Source organism: Condylostylus longicornis, unplaced genomic scaffold (genome assembly GCF_029603195.1).
Source record: "Condylostylus longicornis isolate FDR11 unplaced genomic scaffold, ASM2960319v2 ptg000048l, whole genome shotgun sequence".
Classification (NCBI taxonomy): Eukaryota; Metazoa; Arthropoda; class Insecta; order Diptera; family Dolichopodidae; genus Condylostylus; species Condylostylus longicornis.
In genome coordinates, this window is record NW_026578017.1 from 19249279 (window position 1) to 19274900 (window position 25622).

At 25.2% G+C, this 25622-nt stretch overlaps 1 protein-coding gene across 1 annotated transcript; it reads left to right on the plus strand.

The window, feature by feature from the left end:
- Window positions 1-1293: 1293 nt before the first annotated feature.
- On the plus strand, window positions 1294-25302 carry LOC129610750 (putative uncharacterized protein DDB_G0282133). The gene is made up of 11 exons (XM_055523435.1): window positions 1294-1759; window positions 2695-2778; window positions 3147-3263; window positions 19531-19641; window positions 19726-19859; window positions 19965-20073; window positions 20160-20246; window positions 20320-20451; window positions 20558-20931; window positions 21022-21270; window positions 21336-25302. The coding sequence occupies exons 1-11, from the start codon at window positions 1510-1512 to the stop codon at window positions 25131-25133; spliced, it is 5445 nt and encodes a 1814-aa protein (XP_055379410.1). The 5' UTR covers window positions 1294-1509; the 3' UTR covers window positions 25134-25302.
- The last annotated feature ends 320 nt before the right edge of the window (window positions 25303-25622 follow it).

Sequence of the window (25622 nt, forward strand, 5' to 3'; positions counted from 1 at the left end):
ATAATACTCTAGGTGTGTAATACTTCTAACTATGACAACGCCAGTCTGTTAAAACGAGTAGTTAGAGAAAATATTTACGTACATTTAAATCGGTAGGTGACTAACATTTTAATATGAACTCTCAATATTTATTAATTTTTAGATTAGTTTTTATGTGCTTATAACAGAATTCATATGAAAAAAAGCATTTAATTTGCAAACTATTTTCAACTATTATAAGCAATATTTCATTGTGTTATACTAATTTAAATGAAACACGAGAACTGTGGTATGTTATGATAAAGATCTTTAATTGTTTAATGATTATCATCGGAATCATTATTTTAAAATAATTTTCATAACTTGTTAAAATTTATATTCAATATTAATGTCAGAAAAAATAATGGACAATCAAGCTTCTTTCAAAAATTAGTAAAAATTCAATCACATATTGCATACTACATTGACAGTTACTATCATTTCATAGTGCACGTGCATAACGTGGAATCAAAAATGTCATAAATGAATGCAATTGTATTTGTATTACAAAATATTAATATATAAAATTTGAAGCTACTTTATTGCAAACCTTTATTTGATAAATTAAATTCGTATGCTGTTCAATGTAATTTCATAAGTCATAATATAATTAAAGAATTACATAAAAGGATTTACAATAGAAATTTTAAATCTAGTCAAATTGTTTTAAATAGCTCCATTAAATTAAAAAATTAGAATTCGAAAGTTTCTATAATTTATAAGTGTTTTGAAATAATTAAAAATAAAATATTGCTGGCCGTTTTGATACCCTATACACAAATATATATTCTGTAATGAACCCCAATACAAAGTTATACGTTATATACATAAAATTTATGATTGCAAAATAATTGAATTAATTTTTTAAAATTGCAATTTCATCTTATTTTCTCCTTTTTTTCAGATACATCTTTAACTCATAAAATGGATACGAAGGCGTCAGTGTTAACGTAACGAAAAATATCCAATTTTACTTCTTACAAATCATATTATCATATAAGCATCATATCATCATAATCACCATATATAAATCGCATCATATTAGAACCATCATTAGTTTCATTCCATATAAGTACATACATATAAATATATAAGAAATTTTAAAAAGAAAATTCTTAAAACGCAAAAATAAATACTTCAAATTATCTTTACCAAATAAAGTATGTCTACTGTCATTAATGAATTTTTGATTCAAAGATTTTATCAAAACAGTAATTTATATCATAAAGTCATCATTTAAAAAAAAAAAGCATGAGTGATTTAATTATACGCGTATACGGTTACCGTTTTGTTGCAGCAAATAAAATATAAACCTATAAATTATACACATATATGTATATGAACACCCGCTAATGTCTTTAACAATTGTGAATAGTTTACTTTTTGGTATTATATGAATATTTTATCTTTATACATAAATACATATTGGCACATCACAATTGCTAATACATAATATAAAATAGCTGATGGTTGGGTTTTGTTAAAAATAAAATGCACAATTCATATGGATTAAAATACTCTTGGGGATCTTTAGTTATAAAAATTATAATTTATTTTTATCTTATACTATATACACATATGATCAATGGAGCGCCATCATCTACAACTAGTCTTGCTGCTGGGGTAAAAACAACATCAGATGGAAAATATAAAGTAAATAATTTAAATGTAATCGATGGTAGCGATACAAATTTTACGAATTTAACACGTCAACATGACGGCGATATATTTAGTGCAAACGGTAAGTTACTAAAACGCTATTAATGTACACTTAATTTGAATATATTAAAATTGAAGGATTAAACATTATTTGCATTTTGATATACGTAGTCAATCAATAAATTGCAAATAAGTCACACATTTACGATTACTCATTTTTATAAATGCAATTAAAAGAATATTAAGAAATATGTTCAAATTCTTTACTGTAATGCCGTCCGTGGGACTCTGCCATTTTAATGAATTCTGATTAAAAAATCTTATAAGATTTAAAATTTCCGAAAAAGAATTTTAATATCAAATATTATTTTTTAATTACTAATACAAGATCATAAATTAATAACATTTTTTTTTAATAAATTAACTAATGCGGCTAATGCGCCGAAAAGTAGGCAAATTTTTAAAATTTTAATTTCAGTTTAAAAAATTTTTTATAAATAATGAAAAAACTACTCACTTTTGTTTTGTTTTAAAAAAAAATCTTCAGATTTTGGCATTTTTCGGCTTTCACTTTGACTTCCCAGTTAAATGAGAAACATTTTTTTCGTTCAATAAAGTTTTAAAAGATTTTCAATTTCTGGAATTCTTCTTATAGGTACATACGTGCATTTAAAAAATTTTATTCTTAATTTTTTTTAAATTGCAGAATTTTTGCAAATGAACCCCAATTTAATACTTAGCGGGGGATGAAATTCTTTGAAAAATTTCTTTTTACAAAACTGATTTCAGTTTATTCCACTTGTTTGGATTTCTAAATTTTTTAGTATGTATTTTTCATGTGTTCAAATATTGTTAACCAATGCTTCAGGTATAAAATTTATTTAAGTTTTCTTTTTTTATTTCTTCACCTTTTATTTTGCATATTGCGGCAATTTTTAATTTTATTTTTATTATTTTCTTTTTTTTTTTCTTATTTTTCACTGGTAATATCTCTTTTTGTTTACGAAACAATGGAAGATATCTCAAAATGTAACTTGGATACTTGTGTGGGATTATCAAGTGGTACAGCTAGTTTAGTTGTTACAGAAAACAAGAAAACAGGTAATTTATGCAATTATTGTTTTAAAGTTTTAATGCTAACTTTTGACTTTGAAAAACAACAAAACAAAAAAAAAAATAAAAAATTAATGTGAAAGAAAATTCAAAGAATAAATAAAAATTGTTCTAGATATTTTTATTTCATTCACTTATTCACTTTTTTTTTGTGTACTTATACAGATACTTATAGATTATAATATAATAAATGACCATTTGTTTTAGTCGCTATTTTAATAATTTCTCTTTTTCTGTTTGTTTTCTTATACTTTGATTCATATCTATATTTATTATACATTATGTGCAAAAACACGAACTATAACCAAAAAAAAAAACGAAAACCAAAACTGCTTATCCATTGCAATTTTGTCAAGATGTTTCAACGGCAACAAATTCTGATGATAGTAATCTAGATGGTTGCACATGTCGCTGTCATTCCTATTCGAGTACATATAGAGAAGATTTAGGAATTTGTGTTGATGATATTCGAGGTAAGTTAAAATTATAAAGTATATATAGAACTTATTGTGAAACCCACAGTTTTTAGCAATCAAATAAAATAGTTTTGTTTTTTGTTTTTTAAATATATATTTTAAGATTTTTTGAAAATTTAATTCTATAACATGATATTTTTTTTATAAAATTAATACTTTTGTATATAGGTAAATATAAAATAATATATTATTTATAATATTTACCTCTCCAAGTGCCAGTTAAGAATATTGTGTCCTCTTTAACATTACAAATAAGTGTATATTATTAAACACTATAGTAGTAAACGAAAATGTACTTATGCATAATTTAAAATTTTCAGTTTTTTTGCAGAATTTTATAATACAAATTATTACTGTCGTAACTGTAGAATCAAAAAAAAAATACTGTGGTCTTAAATTGCAAAAACTTTAAAAATTATTGAGATCAAAGATCACAATACCTTAAACATATAATTAATTATAAACTATATTACAATTTGAATGTATAATTGCACATAAGTGGGTACATTCAAATTTCCAGTCAATAATGTATAAATTTATATTAATTGTCCATAATGGAAACCTTATATACAAAACTGGTCAACAACATCTGCAACAAAGTTAATTTGTGCGGCAAAATAATTTTAATTGTTAAATATGTAAAGTTATAATTAAACGAGGAAAAATAGAGTTGACCGTGTCAACTCTGTGATACCCGTACGAATTTGTTATCCTATGTAAGAGTTATGAATATCCCATAACTGACTACAGGACATTAAGTTGCCATACTGTCATATTAATTTATGCAAAAATTTCAGTACTGTGTACCTTTTGTGTTCAAAATTTTAGTACTTTTCAATATTATCTAAGATATGGATTATCTAAGATCTATTGAAGTTGTGTAGCAGTTACCACAAGGAGTCAAGAAAGTTCAATGATTTTTATCATACATAACAGCTCTAATAACACACTTGTTTTTACGAGATTTCTATATTATAATTCCAATAATATCTGAGATAATGCCAAATAACTTTTGGAGTTGTATGGTAGCCACTAGAAGGAGCCAAATAATTTCAACGACTTTTATCAAACACATTGGCTCTACTGATATATTCGTTTGTGTGAAATTTCAATACCAAAGCTTTTATAGTTTCTGAGATATAGCCAAATAAATTTGAAAATTGTATGGCAGGTACCCGAACCAGTAGCACGATCATAACCAATTTGAATAGTTTTCTCGCATTTACTATAATAAATCATTTGTGAAAATTTGGTGAGCCTAGCTCATTAGTTTTTGAGTTATCGTTGAGATGAACAGACAGACGGACGGACAGGCGGACAGACAGAGCTAAATCGCCTTAGAATTCGACACTGATCAAAAGCATATACTTGAGTCTATATCTCAGACCATTACTTCTTATCGTTATAAATGGTAAGGCAAATTTTGTATACTCTCTAAGTATACGTTCGTACGAACTCTTATAATTATCTTACAAACTGTTTTAATTAACTGAAAATTTTGTTGATTATATAATTAAATAATTAATGAAATATTTAAATTTATCGACAATATATTTTCAGTTCCAATACCAGGTTTTTTTTTTTCAGAAAAATTCAAATTACAATTTGTTTCGTGGTGTTCAAATTTTGTATGCAATTTACTTACACATGAATAGCGCTAATTGTTTCTCATTCAATAACATAATCAAATAAATAATATTTTATTTCCAAATTTTTTTTGATTCAAAAATATTTATTTTAAATTTCTTTTAACGGGATTTTACACATAATTTGCATTAACATAAACTTTCGTAATAATATAAAATCGAAATTGAATAAGTTATTTTATTTTTGAAATTAATTAAAAAATCAAAAAAAAAAAAAAGAGCAATAAAATCGCTTATTGAACGCATCACAAAATGAAAATGAAGAGATATTATAAGATTAAAATAAAAAATATAAAAATATGTAAGTGTTTGCTAATTATGTGTACAATTAAGATTTTCAAAATTTAAATACAAAAAGAAATTGAAACGAAAGTTTTATACTGTTATACAAACAAAAATGTTATGCACAGTAAATAAAAACCATCAAAAGTACCATGACAGTCAATACAAGTATTTCAATTATTTGAAATTATTGTATTTTTATTATTCTTTTTGTAAAAACGAACGAATTTTATGTTGAATAACCTGTCTAATATAAAATTATCATTTTTAAGACATTTTATAATAATTATGAACAAGATTTTCATTTTAATATTTTTTTTCTCTTAATAAAAAATGTTTTGAGATAATTTTTGGATTTTGAAAACATCAGGATTATCGAGAATATAATTTAAATAATTTTTTTTCACTTCGATTTATATAAAGAGTTTTCAAAAGATATGCACAGAATGCGTTTTTATCCTCTCCAAATGCTAATAGTAATACCATTGCCAATGGTACTACTATTAGCAATATTAAATGTTGCATGAATGAAAACTCTACTAGTACTGTTCATGTTTACTGCTATAATTGAACAATATTATAACCCATTACGTTTGTTTTAACAGCGTAAGACTGAAATTTTGATGTCACGGTGGAATTTGAAAAATTGTGAAAATATTAAAAGTCTATTTGTACAAATTAAAAATAGATGATCTAGATAGCCTTCTATAAGCTTCTAATTTTAAAATTCTACTTACATATTTTAATTAATTTTTATTTAACTAACATAATTTTAGAGCACTAATTTTATATAATTTGAAAATTCTGTAAATTTCACTAAAATTTTTTTTCATCTATCCGTATTTACCAAATATAGTTTGCTTAAATGTCCTTAAGATCCAATTAAAAACATAAACTTTCTTAAAAAAATGAAAATATAAAACTTGTATAACATAATGAAAATTGTATTCAATTTAAAATTCCTTACATAATATAGAATTATTTTTATATAGTAAATTAAGTTTATGACGTGTAAAATTCTCTTTTAATTAACAAAATAAATTCCTTAGTGATTACATTTTTACAATATTTTTTTATCCTTTTGATCAAAATTGCGTTATTGCCATAATATTATAAAACGATAATATTGCCATTTTAATTTAATATAAGTGGATAACAGATTTTTTGATCACCTTTCTTATTTTTAAACACATATTAAAAAAAAAAAATAAAAGTATACTAGATATATGAGAGAAAGAAAAAGATAAAAAATGGTTGCCTAATACCTTATACGGTTTCACATAAACGCGTACGTACTTCAGTCTTAAATCAGATTTACAATTGAAATATCTGAAGTATGCCATTTACGATATTAAATAGAAATTAAAAATTTCAATTTTATTTTGGTGTTATATGAATAGTCAAGTATTAGTATAGTCAATAGTGAGCAGCTATTGTTTATATTAAATTTTCCTTTAATGCAAACTCATCTGTAGAATAGAGAAATTATAAAATTGAATATAAATTTATCTAGAAATATTTGCTATACATATTCACACAGCTTTATTAATTTATATGTATAACATTTATTATATTGATTTTTTTGTAATACCACCACAAGTTGTCAAATGTCGCGAATAGATTATGTAGTTTTGTGACGAATTAGTATTTGGCATGTTGTTAATCACAAAATTTTCTTATATTATATATTTTCTATATATTTGACATTTTGGGCATATAAAATTAATATAATAAATTTGTGACATCTGTTGTGATTTCTAACATATAAATTATACACAACTAACAAAATATATGGCTCAATAAATTGAAAATGTTGCACACTGAGTACCAATATTCAGTAAAGAAAATCGATTAGCAATACTTGATACAAAAAATCAAAAAAATTTTATTGTACATAATTTTCAAATGAGTAACTTTACGATAAAAATACAAATGTATTGTTCATTTTTGTTGAAGAACTTAGGGGTTTAGAAGATATGCAATTTTTCTAGTTTTGCAACTGTTTCATTGCTTATTTGTATTCCATAGATTTAGAGCTCAGATTGTTTATGAAATTGTCTATTTAGTTTTGCAACTCTTTGATTGTTTATTTGTATTCCATAAGTTTATATTCAAACTCGTACATCGGCTGCATTTAAGCTATCAAACAGTTTGTAATTTTATCAAACTGATCGCAATTTTTAGTTAACGCAATCGATTTGAATTGACAATAATTGTAAAATCTGCTTCAGTCCTTACCTATGATGCTTGTGAACTTAACTGTCGTTAAATATTATACGTTACTATGTTTAAGGCAAGTTATATCAATTTAATCATATTTTTATTGGTTGAAATTCCTAAACTTTTTTACATAATTTAAATTATGATTTTATTCTACAATCATTTACAAGAGAAAAAATTACAACATTTCAAACATATTTCACAATGATTTAAACTCAAATTTATTCTACGAGTATAATGCTTACATATCACTAAATAAAAAGCAAAAGAAATGCATTCATACTAAAATAATACAAACTGTTAATAAACGGTTAGTTCCAATTAAACGAAATGGTCATACATTTGAGTGCATTTTCTTTTCCTTTGTTATTTTTTTTTTTATTATAAAACAAAAGAAATATCAATCATTATTTAAAATTCCTAACAAGTTTGTAAGATAATTTAAAAGAAAAACTAGCAAAACATAAAAAGAAACAAAATAGTGATAAACATTTTTTCATCTTATTTTGACAGCTTAACTCTATTGTATTATATGTGATGCATACATGTTTGATTGCTTAATGTATGAAATAATGTCTATACGAAAAACTGTTAATTCATTGAAAATATATTGAAAATCAAGGTGTTATTTACTACTTGTACATACTCACAATTGTATAAAAATAATAGGGTACATAATAAGTGTAATAATAAAGTATTACTCGTAATATACCGTTTAACTTATATACATTATGCGCCTAATAATCATATTCTCTTTGGTTTCTTTAAATTATCCATTAAATCAATCTGGAAAAATTTCAATTATAACCATAACTATACATACATACGAGTATGTATATACATAAATGCCTATGAAGATGATTTTTTCCAATATCACATTTAAGTAAGTAACTAAGTAAATCAATATTATATTGTTATACGTTTCTGTTATTATACATTAATGAAAAAATGTAAGCCAAACAAAATAAAAAATTCAATAAAATACAACTACTTTACTTTATTATTAATCTCTTTTTTTTTATTCTGATACTGTTAACTCATCATTTCATAAAAAAAAAAACACAAACACAAAAAAAAAATAGAATTACCTGATAACCTATTAAAAGCCTGAAATTACAACTTGAAATAACACAATCAATATAAAATATATAAAGATTATAAGAAAAAAGCCAAACAAATCAGGAGGAAAAAAAAAGGTTTACAATTTATTAATTCCCGTTGTTAATACAGGTAACATTTTTATAACGTTTATTTTATTATATATGATAATGGTTACATATCTGTTAAACGGTTCAACTTTAAAAAGCAAGAAAATGAAACCAAATACAAAAAAATATTTACTATATATGCACATACATACGTAAAAAGTTCAAGAACGCGTCGTGAACATCGTCGTCGTCGACGTCTGTAAAATATTTCGTATTATTATAGAGTATGTATAAACACTACTGATAGCAAATCCAATATTACTGATATTCATGATGATGATGATGATGATTTTTATGTTCAATTCAACTGGTTTTACATTTTACAGTTTGTTGATATTTAAACTAAAGAAAAATATTTATGTATATATACATATTTTAATATTATGAGTAAAAGCTGTAAAATAATAATAACTGGAATTTTCTTTTAATATGGAGATATTATATATATATATTTATTAATTTTTGTGAGTTCTTTTCAAAACACATTTATTTCTTTTCTGTTATATATTCGATACCAATAAATAGTAATATTTATGATTACATGTATGAATAAAGTATTATGATTGTGAATTTTCATTTTGAATTCAATTTTGATTGTATTTCAATTTTAATTACATTTTTATCTGTAATGCTCATAAGTGTTATTAATATTGTTATACTGCTCATATGTGTTATAAATTGTTATATTGCTCATGAGTATTGTTATATACTCAACAATTATTGAGTTTTTTAAAGTTATTTAATTATGTATGTGGATTATATCGGGCGTAGTATTCCTATGGGTCGATTCAAATTTTGTGATTTTCTTTATAGTGGTTTTAACATTGAGGATTCTCTTAAAATAATTTCAGAGAAAAATTTTTGTAAAATTTTTTAAAGGTTTTTGTCTCTGAAACAATTTAGATTTCAGATTTCAAAGTCAACTAAAAGTTAAATATAAAACTGAATCTACATCTTTTAAATGTGCTATGTAAAATTAAATGAATATAGATAGCTATTTGGATGCATAGTGATTTCGTTTTGAAATAATTATTATTGGACACATGACTGTCAAATGTGAAAATCCTAACTTAATTATTTTTTTGAATATATAAAATTTGGTTTTAAAGTTGTATGATAAGCTACTCGAAACTGTTGATCGAATTGGTCCAATAACAATAGGAGGTCCGACCTTGGCGCAAAAGAACCAACTTGTGAAAGACAAAGTTTGGTCGCCATACTGGAGACGACTCTTTCAAATGGTTACAAACTTCGTACCAAAATTAATATACCCTTCAGGAAGGTAAATTAATATACCCCCAATTACCATTACATTTTAAAATTAAATAGATTTTCCTGCCATAGTTAAGTATAAGTTCTTTGAAATTTTAAACTGTTTCTATAAAATTTATTTTGAGGATGATATGTTGTCAAAAATTTTATTAATACCAAATTTCAAAATCACGTTATAAGGGTTAAAAGTAACATGAAAATGAATTTAAAATTCAGAATCTAAGAAAATTGCTGATTAGTTGTCAGAATTACTAAAATTGTAATAGAGTCAACATATCAGAATCGAATTTAAATTTTCTTTCAAAATCAAATTATAGCATATTATCACGTTAAATCCATAAGTTCCACAAATTTTTGAATCTTAAAGTTGTACTGAATATTTTTAATAAAAATTCTAGTCTAAGCTGGTAGTGTATAAGATTTATTAACAATAATTTCAATACTTTTCATTATTCTGTTCTGTATATTGAATAGTAAAATCATACATACGAGTACAATGTATAAAATGTAGCAAAAATAACAAATTATATTGTACAAGTTCAATAAAATTATTGAATAACTATACAGATAAATTTTCCGTTTTATGCGCCGCACCGCCTTTTATTACTGTTATACCCCTTAATATTATAAAAAATACTATTTATTTGAAATAACATTCATAATGTAATGTACGTACATATATGAGATTTTTATTTTTTGATAAACTTCTGATTCCGTTTCGCGGTATGATTTGTATCAAATACAATACACACTTACATACATAAAAATAATAAAGAACTAGTTAATACAACGGTCAATGTTAGTTGATTATAACAGTTTATTTGATTTTGTGATCTTTTTTTTTTTGTTACTTTTTAATTCTCTCCTTTCCTCAATAATAAATTATATGTCATAAATGAATTTAAACATTAATAAGAAACCAGTAACCGCATAGATATTTTATATTTGATAAAAAAAACATAACTTATGTGATAACTTTATTGATTATAAATATTACATTCATTCCGCACGTTTAATACATTTTCCGAGTATATGAATATGCGCAATACCATGCAATACTCTTATACATATCTGCTTTGGAGTTAGTTAAGTGCGCATGTAGTATGAAATTAAAGAAAAAAATAAAAATAATTGAAATGTTAACATTTTCCAGCCCATTTGTTTGTTTTTTTTTTTTTGATTTTTTTTTGAGTAGGTACTTTAAGGTTAATAAATAATAAATTTTAATATTTTCAAGTGATTACGGTGTTTTGTATTTATAAAGGTCAAAATATTATGATAGGTTTATAAGTGAAGTTTTCCAAATAAAGTAGAATTTTTGAATTAAAGACGACAAAGAGAATTATTTTATGTTTTTAGTGCTATAAGCTAGTACACATTGCAATATTTTATTTACGAAATTGTTATTATGGGCTTGAATCAAAAAATATTGGAAAATTAGTTTAAAATTTATATTGTATAAAATTTTTTCCTAATTGGAGATATTGGAAATGTTATGAATTAATTACTCGTGGTGGGCTAAGAAATTTTTCGGGGAAATCAATTATTTGCAAGAGAAAATTTTATATTTTTATCCATATTGAATAAAACCGGGTTTCCTTAAAAATTTGAATTTAATCTCCGTCCCCTTTTACCAAAATTAGAGATCTGCAGTAAATTTGACGTTCTTAATTTTGGGTACAACTTCAATTTTTAACGAAAGTAAGAATGTACTAAATTCACTTTGTATTATTATGTCAAGTAAAAATAAGCGAAATTGACGTCAACTTGACATATTTCTTCAGACAAAAATTTCATTATGCATGGAAAAAAGAATGGGAGAGAAAGATCAAAATGTAATTGGAAAATAATTTTTTTTTCTTAAAGGTACACAGCTGACTAAAGTAGAATTGCTAGTCTACATTATATAATATTTGTTTACCAAAATGTTTAATAAAAAGTAGATTGCATATTCTGCGTAAAAATTTTGCAGTTTTGTTAGGCTCTGTATATAATTATTAAAGAAAAATGAGCTATAGCTGATTAAATTAAGTAGATGATTACTAATTTTCTTAAAACTTATACAATGCAAGGTATTTAATAAGGGTACAATGCTTTGCTTTCTATATACATATTCTCGAACCTGTGCTAAACCATATTATAATAAAATTAAATTTTTATTAAGAATTGGTTGTGTGCTAATGAATTATTTAAAATAGTAAAATTTGGATGAATAAATTGTTGTTTTAATATTGTTTTAGTTTGCTTCTTGGGAATGAAAATGAACGCGTAATGTCATTAGATCTGTTAATTTTCTATTATATATACATACATAAAACTTATTCTATGAAGATTCCTATATAACAATATGATTTCAAAATCTTACAGTTAATTTCTAAAATTTCATTAAAATGCATAAATCTTGTATTATTGAGGCAAGAAATGAATAATATTAGAGAAAAACAATGCATTTTTATGTACGACTATCATTGAATAGTTTTTTAATAAACCTTAATATTATTATAGGCTTTTTTTCGTGCTCAAATGATGGTCATTATTATTAAGATACAAAAAGCAACATAGAAGAAGATCTAAATAATCAGCTGCCAGGCGAGCATTATTCAGATTTTTTTCTTTAATTCTATAATTTTCCTTCATGAATCCACGATATTATATGGGTAATTTTATTGTTCTTCTTATACTATTTTTAACGGTTACATTTTCAAATCAACGGTTAAGCGGAAAATTTATTAATCATTTTTCATTCGCATAACATATATGTTTATACATATGCACATATATTCTTATTTTGATAGATTCCATGAAGATTTTCTTTCTGTTGAAAATAAAATAGAACTTTCAATAGTGTATAATAGCATTTGATTGTAAGTCTTTGGTTGTAAGCCTATATGGTTATATGAATGAAATTCTAGTAAAAAAATGAAAAATCTTTAGATATAAATTAAAATTTTGAATAATTATAGTTTGAAAAATTATCGTTTAAATTTTTAGTATTTGCAAGATATCATGAACATTTATGCTTAAAAATTAATTTAAATTATAAAAAATTGTTGAGTTTTTTGTTTCTTATTCTGCGATAATAAAGAAGCTTATTGGAATATAATGTTTTTGAGAACACAAACTGTTAAATAAAACTGTGAAACCAGGGAAAGTCTCAAATAAAAATAACGCCAGTTTTGGAATAGGAATTTAGCTGGAAACGGAATTTGAAAAAGCATGTGAGAAAATTGTATCTCTTATAATTTTCACAGTCTACCAGATCTTAAAAGTTAATGAAACTACGTTGCTTCAAAATACAATGACATAAAAAAAAACAATTTTTGGAGATAATTAAAAACCCTGTGTTTGTCAAATATTGCAAGATAAAGTCCAGTGCTGATACATTGAGAAAAAAATAGTTTGAATTGGGATCAGTCAAGCTTTTGCTTGAAAAACAATAAAAAAATGTACTTTTAAATGAGTTTAATAAAATGTATACTTTGACGAATCAAACAACAACTAGCCATACCGCTTTCATTAATTATAATATTTTCTATTTTTCAAAATCACTTGCAGTTACAACTGTATAAATTACTTATAAAGATTAAGCCCTCAAGGAATTTCACTAAAACATGTATTAGAGGGTTTTATTAAGATTATATAGTGAAAATCGGTTCAATTCGGTTCGTACTGCTTGAAATTTTTGATTACTCTATATTTTTACAAAATTTACACTGTAATTATTTCTACAAAATTAACATAAATCTGACTTAATTGAATTAAAAATTTGAGACGAAAATATTTAAAGAATATTTTAAATGATACTTTTTTTTGCATGGTCGATTGTATTTTCCGTATAACTTAAATCCGACTCTGTTTATCAACAAATAAGTATATACTAACGGTGTTCAACTAGTAACGTATATATACTACTACAATAAAACCTACCTATATTTAATAACTACTATAATAATTTATTATTTATTTTAATTTTTTATTCAAAATACATACATTTTGTACTTAAATTAGTAGAATAATTAATGTTTAGAACTGTTTTTTATAATACAATAATTTATATTGAATAATATACTTGTTTTATAGTACACAAGTATATTTTAAGACTATATTCATAATCTTTTTAATTATATGGAGTCCATATATTTTATGCATAGATTTTCTTGTTTTTTGCATTTACATTCAAGATTAAGAGAAAAGTAAAACTGTGAATGCAGATTATGACTTTATGGACATACACAAATATTCGTATATAACGTACTATATATATTATGAGTATATCAATGTGAATGATTCCATGGCCTTAATATAAGAAGATATTTTAATGAATTTTCCGGCATAAATGGTTTTATATTTATGTTTATATAAAGAATTACCTTTTAAAAATGAAATATTTAATAATATTTTTCTTATTTTTTTGTGAAAGTCATTATTTTTCCATTTTTCATAATAATGTGATGAGTTGAGTTATAATTTCTTAGAATTACAATGTATGTATTTATGGAAGTTTATTAGAAATCAATATACGGTTTTCATGAGCATATTTATAATTAAATTTATTTTTGATATTTATTTTATTTTATTTTTAAATTAGATTTACTTGTTAATGTTAATTAATTAACTAATATCAATTTTTAGCAAATATAGTTTTGGGAGCATTATAGATTTAATAAAATTAAAAAGAAATTTCAATAATTTTTTCATATTGCAGTTTTATGCTTAATATTGTTTAACAGTCTATTCTTGCAGTAATTCTAGGAATGGTCTAGGACAGGCATGGGGAACCTGCGGCCTTAAGGCCGCATGCGGCCTTTTAACTGTTTTTTAGTGGCCTTTGTCCTTAAAAAAATTTATTTCTTATATTTCTTAAAAATTAAAATTTTGCTGCCAAATTTTCGAAAACAAATCAAACATTTAGAAAAATAAACCGTGCACATAAACTTTCAAATTTGAAAACTAAAAATTGGAAAATTCAAAGCCATGAAATTTCTAACAACGTTTGAATTCAAAATTTACATACATATTTGTTTGAAAACAAACCCATATTAATATTTGAATCCTATGTCCGGGCTTCTTTCAGAATAATTGTATGCCACGCTAGTAAACTTTTTCAATAATTTTAAAAAAATGCTTTCACACATTTGTTTGAGTTCAAAATTTATTTATTGTTTGAAAACAAACACATATTGATATTTGAATCCTATCAAAATCAAAAATTTAAAAGAAGCTCAAACTTAAAATTATTATAAAAAACGTATCCTCTCCTGTTTCGGCACAACTTATTGCTGTGAATCAACATTTTCACATATGACGCAAATTAAATACTGCTTGAGATCCCAATTAACTAACGCTCATTTGGAAGACCAACTAAGATTGAAGACAACGAGGCTGGAACCAAATATAAAATTGTTATCGAGCAACAAACAATCACAGAAAAGTCATTGAAATAATGAACCATATTATTTTATTAATAATGTACATACTTACTTATCTATTTTTATTTATGAAATAAACTGTTTTATGTTATTTTTTATATTCTGACATAATTTTGTTTTCATCAACCTACACAAAGCAAAAATTTATAACCTTTGGACTTTTTTTTAAACTTTGCGGCCTGATTGATTTGCATTGACTAAAATTTGGCCTTATATAGAGAAAAGGTTCCCCATCCCTGGTCTAGGATGTCAGCAATGTCAAAAAAATTTTCAAAATTGGTAATACTTTTTTGTCCTCTCTAAATCATTTTCGTCAAAATTTTGTTTATAGAAGTTCAAAACAGAAGAATATAAGGATCTATAATATTATGAATTTTACTAATACAACATCATATTTGCGAAATTAATAAGTAATGTGCCTATTACACTTAATAATTTAACTTAATGGAAATTTCTTCATGCAACTGCAGAACAGATGGATGACGTAATCAAAGGAACAAGTTAAAGGCAGAAAAATTAATTAAAAAATTTTTCTCCTCGAAAACAAATACTTAGTAATCATGTGAATTACAGTATAAAGCAATGTAGAGAACATTTCGTGGGCAATTTCTTCATGCCTCTGTAGCTCAGTTGGTAGAGCGTCCGCCTAGAAAGCGGTAGTTCACTGCTTCGAGTCCAGTTCGAGGAGAAAAATTGTTTAATTAATTTTTCTGCCTTTAACTCGTTCCTTTGATTACGTCATCCATCTGTTCTGTAGTTGCATGAAGAAATTTCCATTAAGTTAAAGGATCTATTCTGTTTGCACTAAATTTATGTCCTCATGACAGTATTTTATACTATTGCCATAACATATGAATTATTAATTATTAATTATATTATTATCATTTTTTTCTATTTCCACAAAAATATAATCTTATGGAAATCGAAAGAGGAGCACATTTATATAAAATTTCATTTATTTTGCAATTTTTCATTTTTCAAACATCATTGAAATTTATGATTATACTTATAAGAAAATAAAATGAGTTCATGAATGTGATCTATAGAGATTTTGTAAGTGTGTAATAGAAAAACTTGACATTTTCTTTGTTTTCTATTTTATAGTTTGATAAAAGAAACGTTTTGTAATATAATAATAAATTATAAAAAAAAAAAAGAAAAGAAAATGAGAACAGTAATTTATTAACTACTGAATTGCATTCAATATTGCCTTGTATATAAAATAAAAAGTAGTACAGTGTTAATGAGAAAGTGTTCCTTTTCATAAAATGACTATATGCACACATTCATTCATAACATGAATGCTGCCGATTGCTATTCATCATATATATGCATTGAATACTGTTCTAATTCACTATATAACATTTGTATTTCATTATCATGGCTTTGAAATATAAAACTTGAACCTTTATATAAATTTTGTTTTTAAGTTAAATTTAATATGATATTGGATGGGTTAATTATGAAAAACACCTCTGTCCAAGTTATATAATAACGCGGTGATATTGCTGCTAAAATGAAGATTAATTTTAATTGTATTGATCTTAAAAATTGAAGATTTCAAATAAAATCTTTAAATAGTTTCTGTTCGAATTCAAAATACATAAAGTTTATGTTAAGTTACACAATTTTTCATTAATTAATTCTAAAATTTCTTGAATCTGGTTTTCTTAAATATCATTTTATTTTTTGCTCTCCCCCTAACAATTAACGCAATTGTTATATTTAAATATTTCAATATCATTGTGTTTGGGCTAAGTATCCTCAACATAATTTAATAGAAGCCGCAACATAATTTAAGTAATCAGCTGTTTTATTAGTCAACTATTATATGGAATATGTATGACCATAAAGTGACCCCAATTTCCTTCCGGCCCCCGCCCCCCGATTCGCATATATTCGGCTTCCAAATTTCTATTTTGTTTTTTTCCTTCCAGACAATATACATGAAAATAACGATTATATAATTAACAATTTAAAAATAAAATTTTAGTTTTATTAAAAGAAAATTACAAAAAAAAAAAAACAAGAAAAAAGTAAAATCGAATTTTTAAACACTTTTCCTTTTTAACTTTTCTTAATTGAAAATGAAAATTGAAAATAAAACACTTTTTCTCATATATAAAATATTCAAAATCAAATTGGAAAATAACAAAGAAAAAAGCAAAATCAACAAATTTTAATATTTTTGATGACATGAAAAAAAAATCATTTTACCAATGTTTGAGAAGATCAACAGAAAAAAAAAAAAAAATTTATTAAGGAAAGTGAAAATAAAACTCCCACGTGGTATAGTTGCCGCATAAATAAATTTGTGCTTCCAACAGTATGCATAAAACAAAATATTGTGTTTTCTCTGATACACCGATATGCTGCTAAAGAATAATTGAAGATAATATTAAAAAAGAAAAAAAAAAATGGAGAAAGATGGAGGAGGTCATTGTATGGAAATTAATAAAATATTTGGGAATTTCGTGGTGTATTCTTCATCGTTTAAAATGAAAAATAGAAATAAAAATTTGCAATCATTTTAAAATTAATTGAATATTTTACTCACGTTATTTGTTTGTTTTCTTTTTACTTGCTTGCTATTTACTGTGATTTTACTGTGTTGTCTCATTTCATAAAATTTACTTTCTCTAATATAAGCGTACAGTAAGGAATAATAGGTGATTGTATGTATACATTTGAGTCTGTAGTAATAGTTGATTATGATCGTTACCATTTTTGCCGGTTGCACATTTTTACTATATTTGTTTTTTTTTTCTATATATATAGAAGTCAAGAGAAATATTTTATTTCTAAAATTGAATATTAAAATGTTATATTATTACTGTTATAAATCATAAAAATTTGTAAAAGAAATAGTGAAATTAAATAACGCAATTTAAATATTATATTACATATATAAATAAACAAATAAAATTAAAAAAAAAAAACAATTACATATGATGGTATATTTGATCACAAATAAAAAAAAAATATATATTAAATTTATTAAGCAATAATTATTATTAATTTTCGTTATAAAAGATGCATGTATGCACGCAAACATGAACTATATTTTACTTTTACTGCTTGCTATACTTATTTGATTTATCTATACATAACATATATGTACATATTATATATATATGTACATATTAAACGATATAATAATTAGAAAATTAAATATCAATAAAATAAATGCTCAGTTTTATAATGCATTTATATTGAAAGGATTTAAGAAATTATCGGAAACATTATAGTAATTATCATTAGCATCACAGTAGGGAAATATTTCAATAATTTGAAATAGAAATTTATAGTTTTTATGTACCAAATTCTTTGGTTTTAGTTTAAAAATGTTTCTCTGTTTATTGATTAATTTGATATTCTAAAATCTAGATAATTGTTAGGAAGGCTTATTGTTATATTTGATTGTAATTGTTATATTTGATCACTGTCCTACTATTCTGCGTGACGGTATAGTAAAATAATTTTAATGGTACTTTAATTTAATTTTGTTGAAAGCCTATGCAATACATATTAAATGTTATTATGGTCCTATTCGCCGTAATATTTTGCTTCATATCCTATAAGGGCTTAATTTTTGCTAATTACAATTAAAATTTTAAATTTTTTTGATTAAAATTTTAGTACATACATTTCAGAAAATGCGTTCATCCCATAACAATTTAAAAACATCAAAATAAGTAATATTGATTCCGCATTCTGTGTTGTGTCTTATAAAATAATTTAAAGTTCTTAATTTTCTAATAATTAAACTAGTATTTCAATAATCTAAACACACTATTGTAAAATTTAAGTTTTATATTTCATAATTTTCATTTAACCTTATAAAATTCTTTTTTATCTTTATATTAATGATCTGCACTGAATATACTGGTCATATCATTTATAGAAATCAATGCTGTATCTGGAACAATGTCATATATTGCGTGATTAATTTTAATTATAAGATTTAAAAAATTCTGTGTTTAGAAAGAAAAAGTATTATAGAGATCACCATTGTAACAATAAATAATGATTTTGAATATTTTTGAAAATAGTCATTTTTCAATCTGGTTTTATATTTTTGAAAAATATAATTATTAACACTAACCATTATTTGATGTTATCATTTGATCTTATTATGTTTATAAATATACATAAGTATGTATGTATATAAAAATTAATTTAATTTTTCTATTTTTGACATTTATAGAATGTAAATTGTCGCCATTTGTTAGTGGTTCATCTACTGAAAAAATTCCATTTGTATTTTTACCATTACGTGGTCAAATAATTTATCCAAGCCGAGAGATCATTTTTGCTGGTAATTCTGATAAAAAAATTTGAATGAAATATTTTTTGATCTTGAAATTTTTATTTTTTTGTTTTTTATCTTTAATAAATATAGAAATTCAAACACCAATATGTGCAGTCACGGGTTCTCAATATTTAACATCAAATGGTTGGGCGGATTTAAGAAATCCAATAGATACAGATTTACCATTTCGTATGTTTCGGGATGAAGGGAGAACATTTCTACAAGTAAATATTAAATTTATATCAAATATAACTTGATATATATATATACATATATATTTGTTTTGTTTAACAGTTTTTATTAAAAATTACAATATTTTTTGTTTACAGTGGTTGGGTGAACCAGAATTACGTCATAAAATGCAAGGACGTTTAGTTCTAATACATTTAATGTGTAGAGATATGACATTTTCGAATAATAAAAGCACTTTAAATAATGGTACTCTCATTTATCTTAATATTTTTTCATTTAAAATTATATGGTAAAAACTTAAAAATGAAAAATTAAAATTATATCTTTTGCAGATCCGAATGCAAATTTAATTGGAAACAATATTTATACACCATGTGTAGCATTTCGTATTAGTGGTAGTCCGGTTAAATATATTCATAGTAAGTTCAAGTATTTTAATTTGAATAAAAATTCATACTAGTAGTATTAATATTCCATAATAAATTTATCTAGATGTTTCGGAGGTCTTATTTCAATCAGAAGCTTCATCAAATTTATCGGCAGCAGCTGATGGATTAAGTGCTAGGGAATATATTGTAATCGGTGTTTGTAGTCTACTTTTGGGATTGATTTATGTGGCTTCAGGTAAGACAGAGCTTTTTAAAATAACGTTATAAAAGTAGATGTAAATGTACATATTCTTAGAACTATAAAACAACTATTTATTAAACTATTCCATTTCGTTTTCCAGTCTTTCTCTATTTACATGTAAAGAAACGAAAGAATTTAAGTAGTGAACCAGCACGTAGCTCCCTTGATGATTTAGACAATGATATTAATTATCCCAAAAATGATCAAGTAACTTTTGGTGTACCCTTCACTAGAACAGGAAGTTCATATTCTATTAACAGTGTTAATGACCATAGAAATAGCCAAAGATCTCATAGCAGAAGTTTAAATTCACCAGTAAGTGGCTTAAAGGAAGATATTGGAGTTATTAAAAACAATCCATTATTAAAACATTTTCCAAGCTTAAGTGATCATTCGGGTTTTACAAGTGATCTATCAAATTCTAATTCTGAATTTGAAGATAATCAATCAAGTAAAAATGAAAAATTAAAAATTGTACGTATATATTGTCCATACATACATATGTACATATAAATATAAAAAAATAAATTGTATTTTTTGTTTCAAATTTCGTCCATATTATAGAATCAAACTTCGGCTATAATACATCCAACGTCGTGTAACAAAATTGAAATGGAACGTAATGCTGTTCAACAAGAATCATCACCATCACCAACACAAGAAAATGAATGCTTACCAGAAGCAAACGTTTCAATAATTGAAGAAGTAGGAGTTGAGGAAAAACAGCTTGAAAATATGCGTGCATTGGTTAATGGGACAGTACGAAAAAAATTATATTTTAATCCAGCATATTTTGAACCGCATTTACTTTTAGTATGGAATTTTGAATATATTTATTCAGACAATAAATCATTAACAAATTATTATTTTTCACCTAGAGTCCCCCACCGGCAGCGATCGAATTTTTGACTAAAATACGTGAAGTTATCGCTATCGCTAAATATAAAATGGCTAGTAAACGTTATCAACCTTCATTGGGTGCAATTATTGAAGAAGTTCGTACTGATGGATCCGAAATATATTCGAAAAGAAGTAGTCAGCATCGTGAACAAAATGTAAATTATGTTAAAATAGAAGAAACGAAAAAACTGCAAACAGAAATGCCAGTAGAACATCAAAGCTTAGAAGTTATAAGTATAAGCAATAAAGGAGTTGGAGATAAAACAAATAGCATACAAAAATGGTTAGAAACAGTTCCACAACCAAATGAAAATATTGATAAATCTATAAAGAAAATTCCAAACCCTACAACTTCAACAACAACGCAGTTCAATAACTGTAAAATTATTTCTGATGCCAATTTTAATTCAACTACAAAGCAGCAAAAACAAGAATCTAATCGAAGTTTACGAAAAATGAGTCCTCCAAAAGTAAAACCACCTCCAGTTCCAGCTATAAGCCCCGCCACAAAATCTGCTATTTATGCTTCGAACATTAAAATGTCTCCATTAATGCAAAAAAAGGAGACCATTGAAATTAATCAGCCGAATCGAGAAGGGATGACTTCACAGATTACATATCATCAAGAAAAACCAATTACTCCAGTGTTAAAGAATCGGCATTATGATGGAAAGTCGATCTATCAATATACAGATCGTGCAGAAATTTATAATAATCCAAAATTTAGTCACTCCGACTCTCCACAATTGTCACAAAAGTCGCGTTCGACTCGCTCGAGATCCTCAAAAAAGCGTATGGAAGTACTTGACCAATATTCCAATCCACAAAAGCTTGAACCATCACATTACGAATTGATGAAAAATATTAAACAAATGCCAGATATGGTTTATGAAGCATTAGCCAAAGATTATTCAATGGGTATGTATTCATCGTCAAGTCGTCCAAACAGTCAAACATTCAATATTCCAACACCAGATTATGATAGTACACTAGATAAAAAAATTAAAAATATTTATAACAATAGCCAAAATGGAAATATTGTCATACCATCAGTTCCCACTCCAGACTATAGTACATTAGGGAAAAGGAGTAATGGTCGATTATACCATCCACCTGACTCACCCATATATAGAAGAAAATCACCTCAGTATTTAATTGTAGACTATGAAACGGACAGTCTGGAACGAACTACTCACCAAAATCGAAAGTGTTCGAACTCATCATCACCAACATCTAATAATAGTTCAGAAATAAGTTCCCATCCCAGTCCAAGTTTGAGTACAGCTTTACCATTGGAAGAAGAAGTTGAGATACGGCACACGGTCTATGATAAAGTTGAAGGTTTTCGAAAGGACGGGGACAGTCATATGAAGAAAAAAGGATCAAAAAATTCTGCTGAATATGAAGATATTCGTAATTCAAATGTAAAAAAAACATTGGAACCATTAATCAAATATGACACACCATTTCGTGGTAGTATGACAATTGAGGTACAACATGAGCCATTAAGTGACTTCGAGCCCTCTACTGATAGTGATCAATTTGAACCAGATACACTTGATAGAAAACCAAAAAAACATAGTTTCTGCGATGTCAAAAGCACTGATGCTTGGTCGGAACACTTAAAAAAATCTAAAAATTTCGTAAATTCACAAGAAGAAAAAATTAGTTATTCTTCATTGGAGAATATGACTTCACTTCCAGATTTTAGTAACAATAATTACAGTAGAACCGATAGTCTAAAAAATTATCTTATATTAAAATCGAGTAGCTCGTTTCGAAGCAATATCGAAACAGCAAATAAGCGGATTAATACAAAATATAACGAAATTAATTCTAATTTACTTGAATCGAGGCCGTCTTTTGGAAGTTTAAGGGAAATATATCAATCAAAAGCTCATCGAAATCCACATCAGAGACCAAAGTTAACTAACGTAGATTTTTCAACAGAGCAAGGAAGACTTTTAACCCTAGAAGCGAAGCATACAAGACGTCAAAGGCAAATACAGGATAAAGATAGAAGTTCAAAAGTGCTACCACCGGATGTGGTACCAACCACAATCACAGATAATAATAATGGTAATAATATCAGCAATAGCGGAGGAAGTAAAGAAGATAATGATAGTAAACTTTATCATGACATAAAAAAATCTAGAACTGCTACAGCAAATAGTGCTATAGAAGAAGAAAATTTATTAAATGGAGATACAAATAACATTCGAAAAAACTTCCAGGGTTGGAACACTGATAATTTCAGTGGAAATCATAATGATAATATTGTTATTAAAAATAATAATAATAAATTTAATAACATTACAAACAAAAATAAACATGATCCTGATTATTTTTCACATGATGATACAGAAGAAACAATTAGTAATCATAGTGAATCCACTGAAATTACCGGTGTTTCAGATACCCAAGGAAACTCGGAATTTGAGGATGATCTTAAATCCAAAGATAGAATTAAAGAAAGCCAACAAAATAGTAGGAAGCATAAAAATAAATTTCGAAAAAATTTTATTGTTAATTTGCCAATATCAAATAATAGCGATGAAACGAATAGTAATAATAGTAATGATAATACAACAAACGATAGTGCCATTCGAAATCAAACTGAATCTCCAATAAATTCAACAGTAATTAATCAAAATGTAGTATCATTATCCGAATTCCCATCAATTAGGTCAAAAAACAAGCATATCAATTTAAATGGTGACCGCAGTTATGACAGATACTTAAATCGAAAAAAAAATAAGGAGCATGAAAGTGAAAATTATCAAAAATCCGAAATAAAAATATCAGAAAATATCACAGAATCTTCAGAAGCAAACAAATATTCCAAGAGCTTGATATGTCCCGATCAAAACTCTAATATAAAACAAATATATCGCGTTGAAATAGAATCCCCTATGAATGGAATGCAAATAGCTATGGGATTGAAAGATCGTTCTAAGAAATCAAAGGATCTAAAGAATGCATGGAAACGTTTTGTATGTCTGGCAACTTCCAAATTAAGTTCAAATAATAGTGCTATGAAATCGGATGAAAATTCAGATTTACGCGTACAGGAACAAAAGAACAAAGATTTGTTAGTTACTGAGAAGGAAATTATATTGAGTCGTTCTATTTACGATAAATCTGAAAATAATACACGCAATGAAATACAAAATGAAGATGAACAAATTAATTGTAAACAAATTATTAAAACGAATAAATTATTAACTGGTCGATATAATTTTTGCGAACCAAATTATTTAAACGGGCAACAAAAGCATGAATTAGACAGCGGATATATGAGCGCTGACTCAAGTGAAGTTTATGCTAGACGATACTATGAACGATTTAATTTCAAAGCAATGACAGAAACAGAACATATAACTTTAGTAGATACAATTGAAGATAATTTATCAGATATAACCAATAAGAATAAAATCAACAATTGTAATACAAATAATAATAATATCAATAGTAGTAATAATGACAATAGTAATATTAGCAATGAGAATCAAAGCAACAATGAAATTATAATTATTTCAAGTTTAAAAGGTAGACATGAAGAAAATTCATTTTGTAGTAATAGTAAAGAAAATAATGCAATAAATGTAGAAAGTAATGGTCATAATAAATATACTTGTCTTGAAGACGAAAATGTTATTGTTACAGCATCTGAATCTGATGACGATGGTGGAAATACTGAGGATTTATCAGAATCAGGAGCTGAAAGTGTTGAAACACATTCTGTATTTTTTAAAAATATTCGAAAAAAATCCTAAATTTAACAAATAGTAACTATCCTTTACAAAAAATTTTTTATACTTTAAATCCTTTTTAGTTAATGGCTACGTAAAGCAGCCACAATTGAAAGTTGCAAAATTAATTTTTTTTGTTTCTGTACAAAATCGTTTCAATTTTAATTTCTACTAATTTAAAATCTATTTTTCACCCAAACCTATTTAATTTACTTAAAAATTAATATGAATATATTAATATAATTCATTAACATAAAAGTTTGTTGCAATATTGTAGGTACATTAGATATAATTTTAAATGTGTGCAATAAATCTGCAAATTACCAAAATATTGGTGCAATATTATATTATATATAAGAATCAAACTTTTTTATGTATTTATTATTAAATTATAGCATAATATTAATTTTATTTTTTAACTGAAAATAATTCATAAATGTGATATGTTAAGTGGCCGGATGTGCAATAAATTTGGGTAACTTTCTTTGAAATAATTTAATTTATTTCAGATAA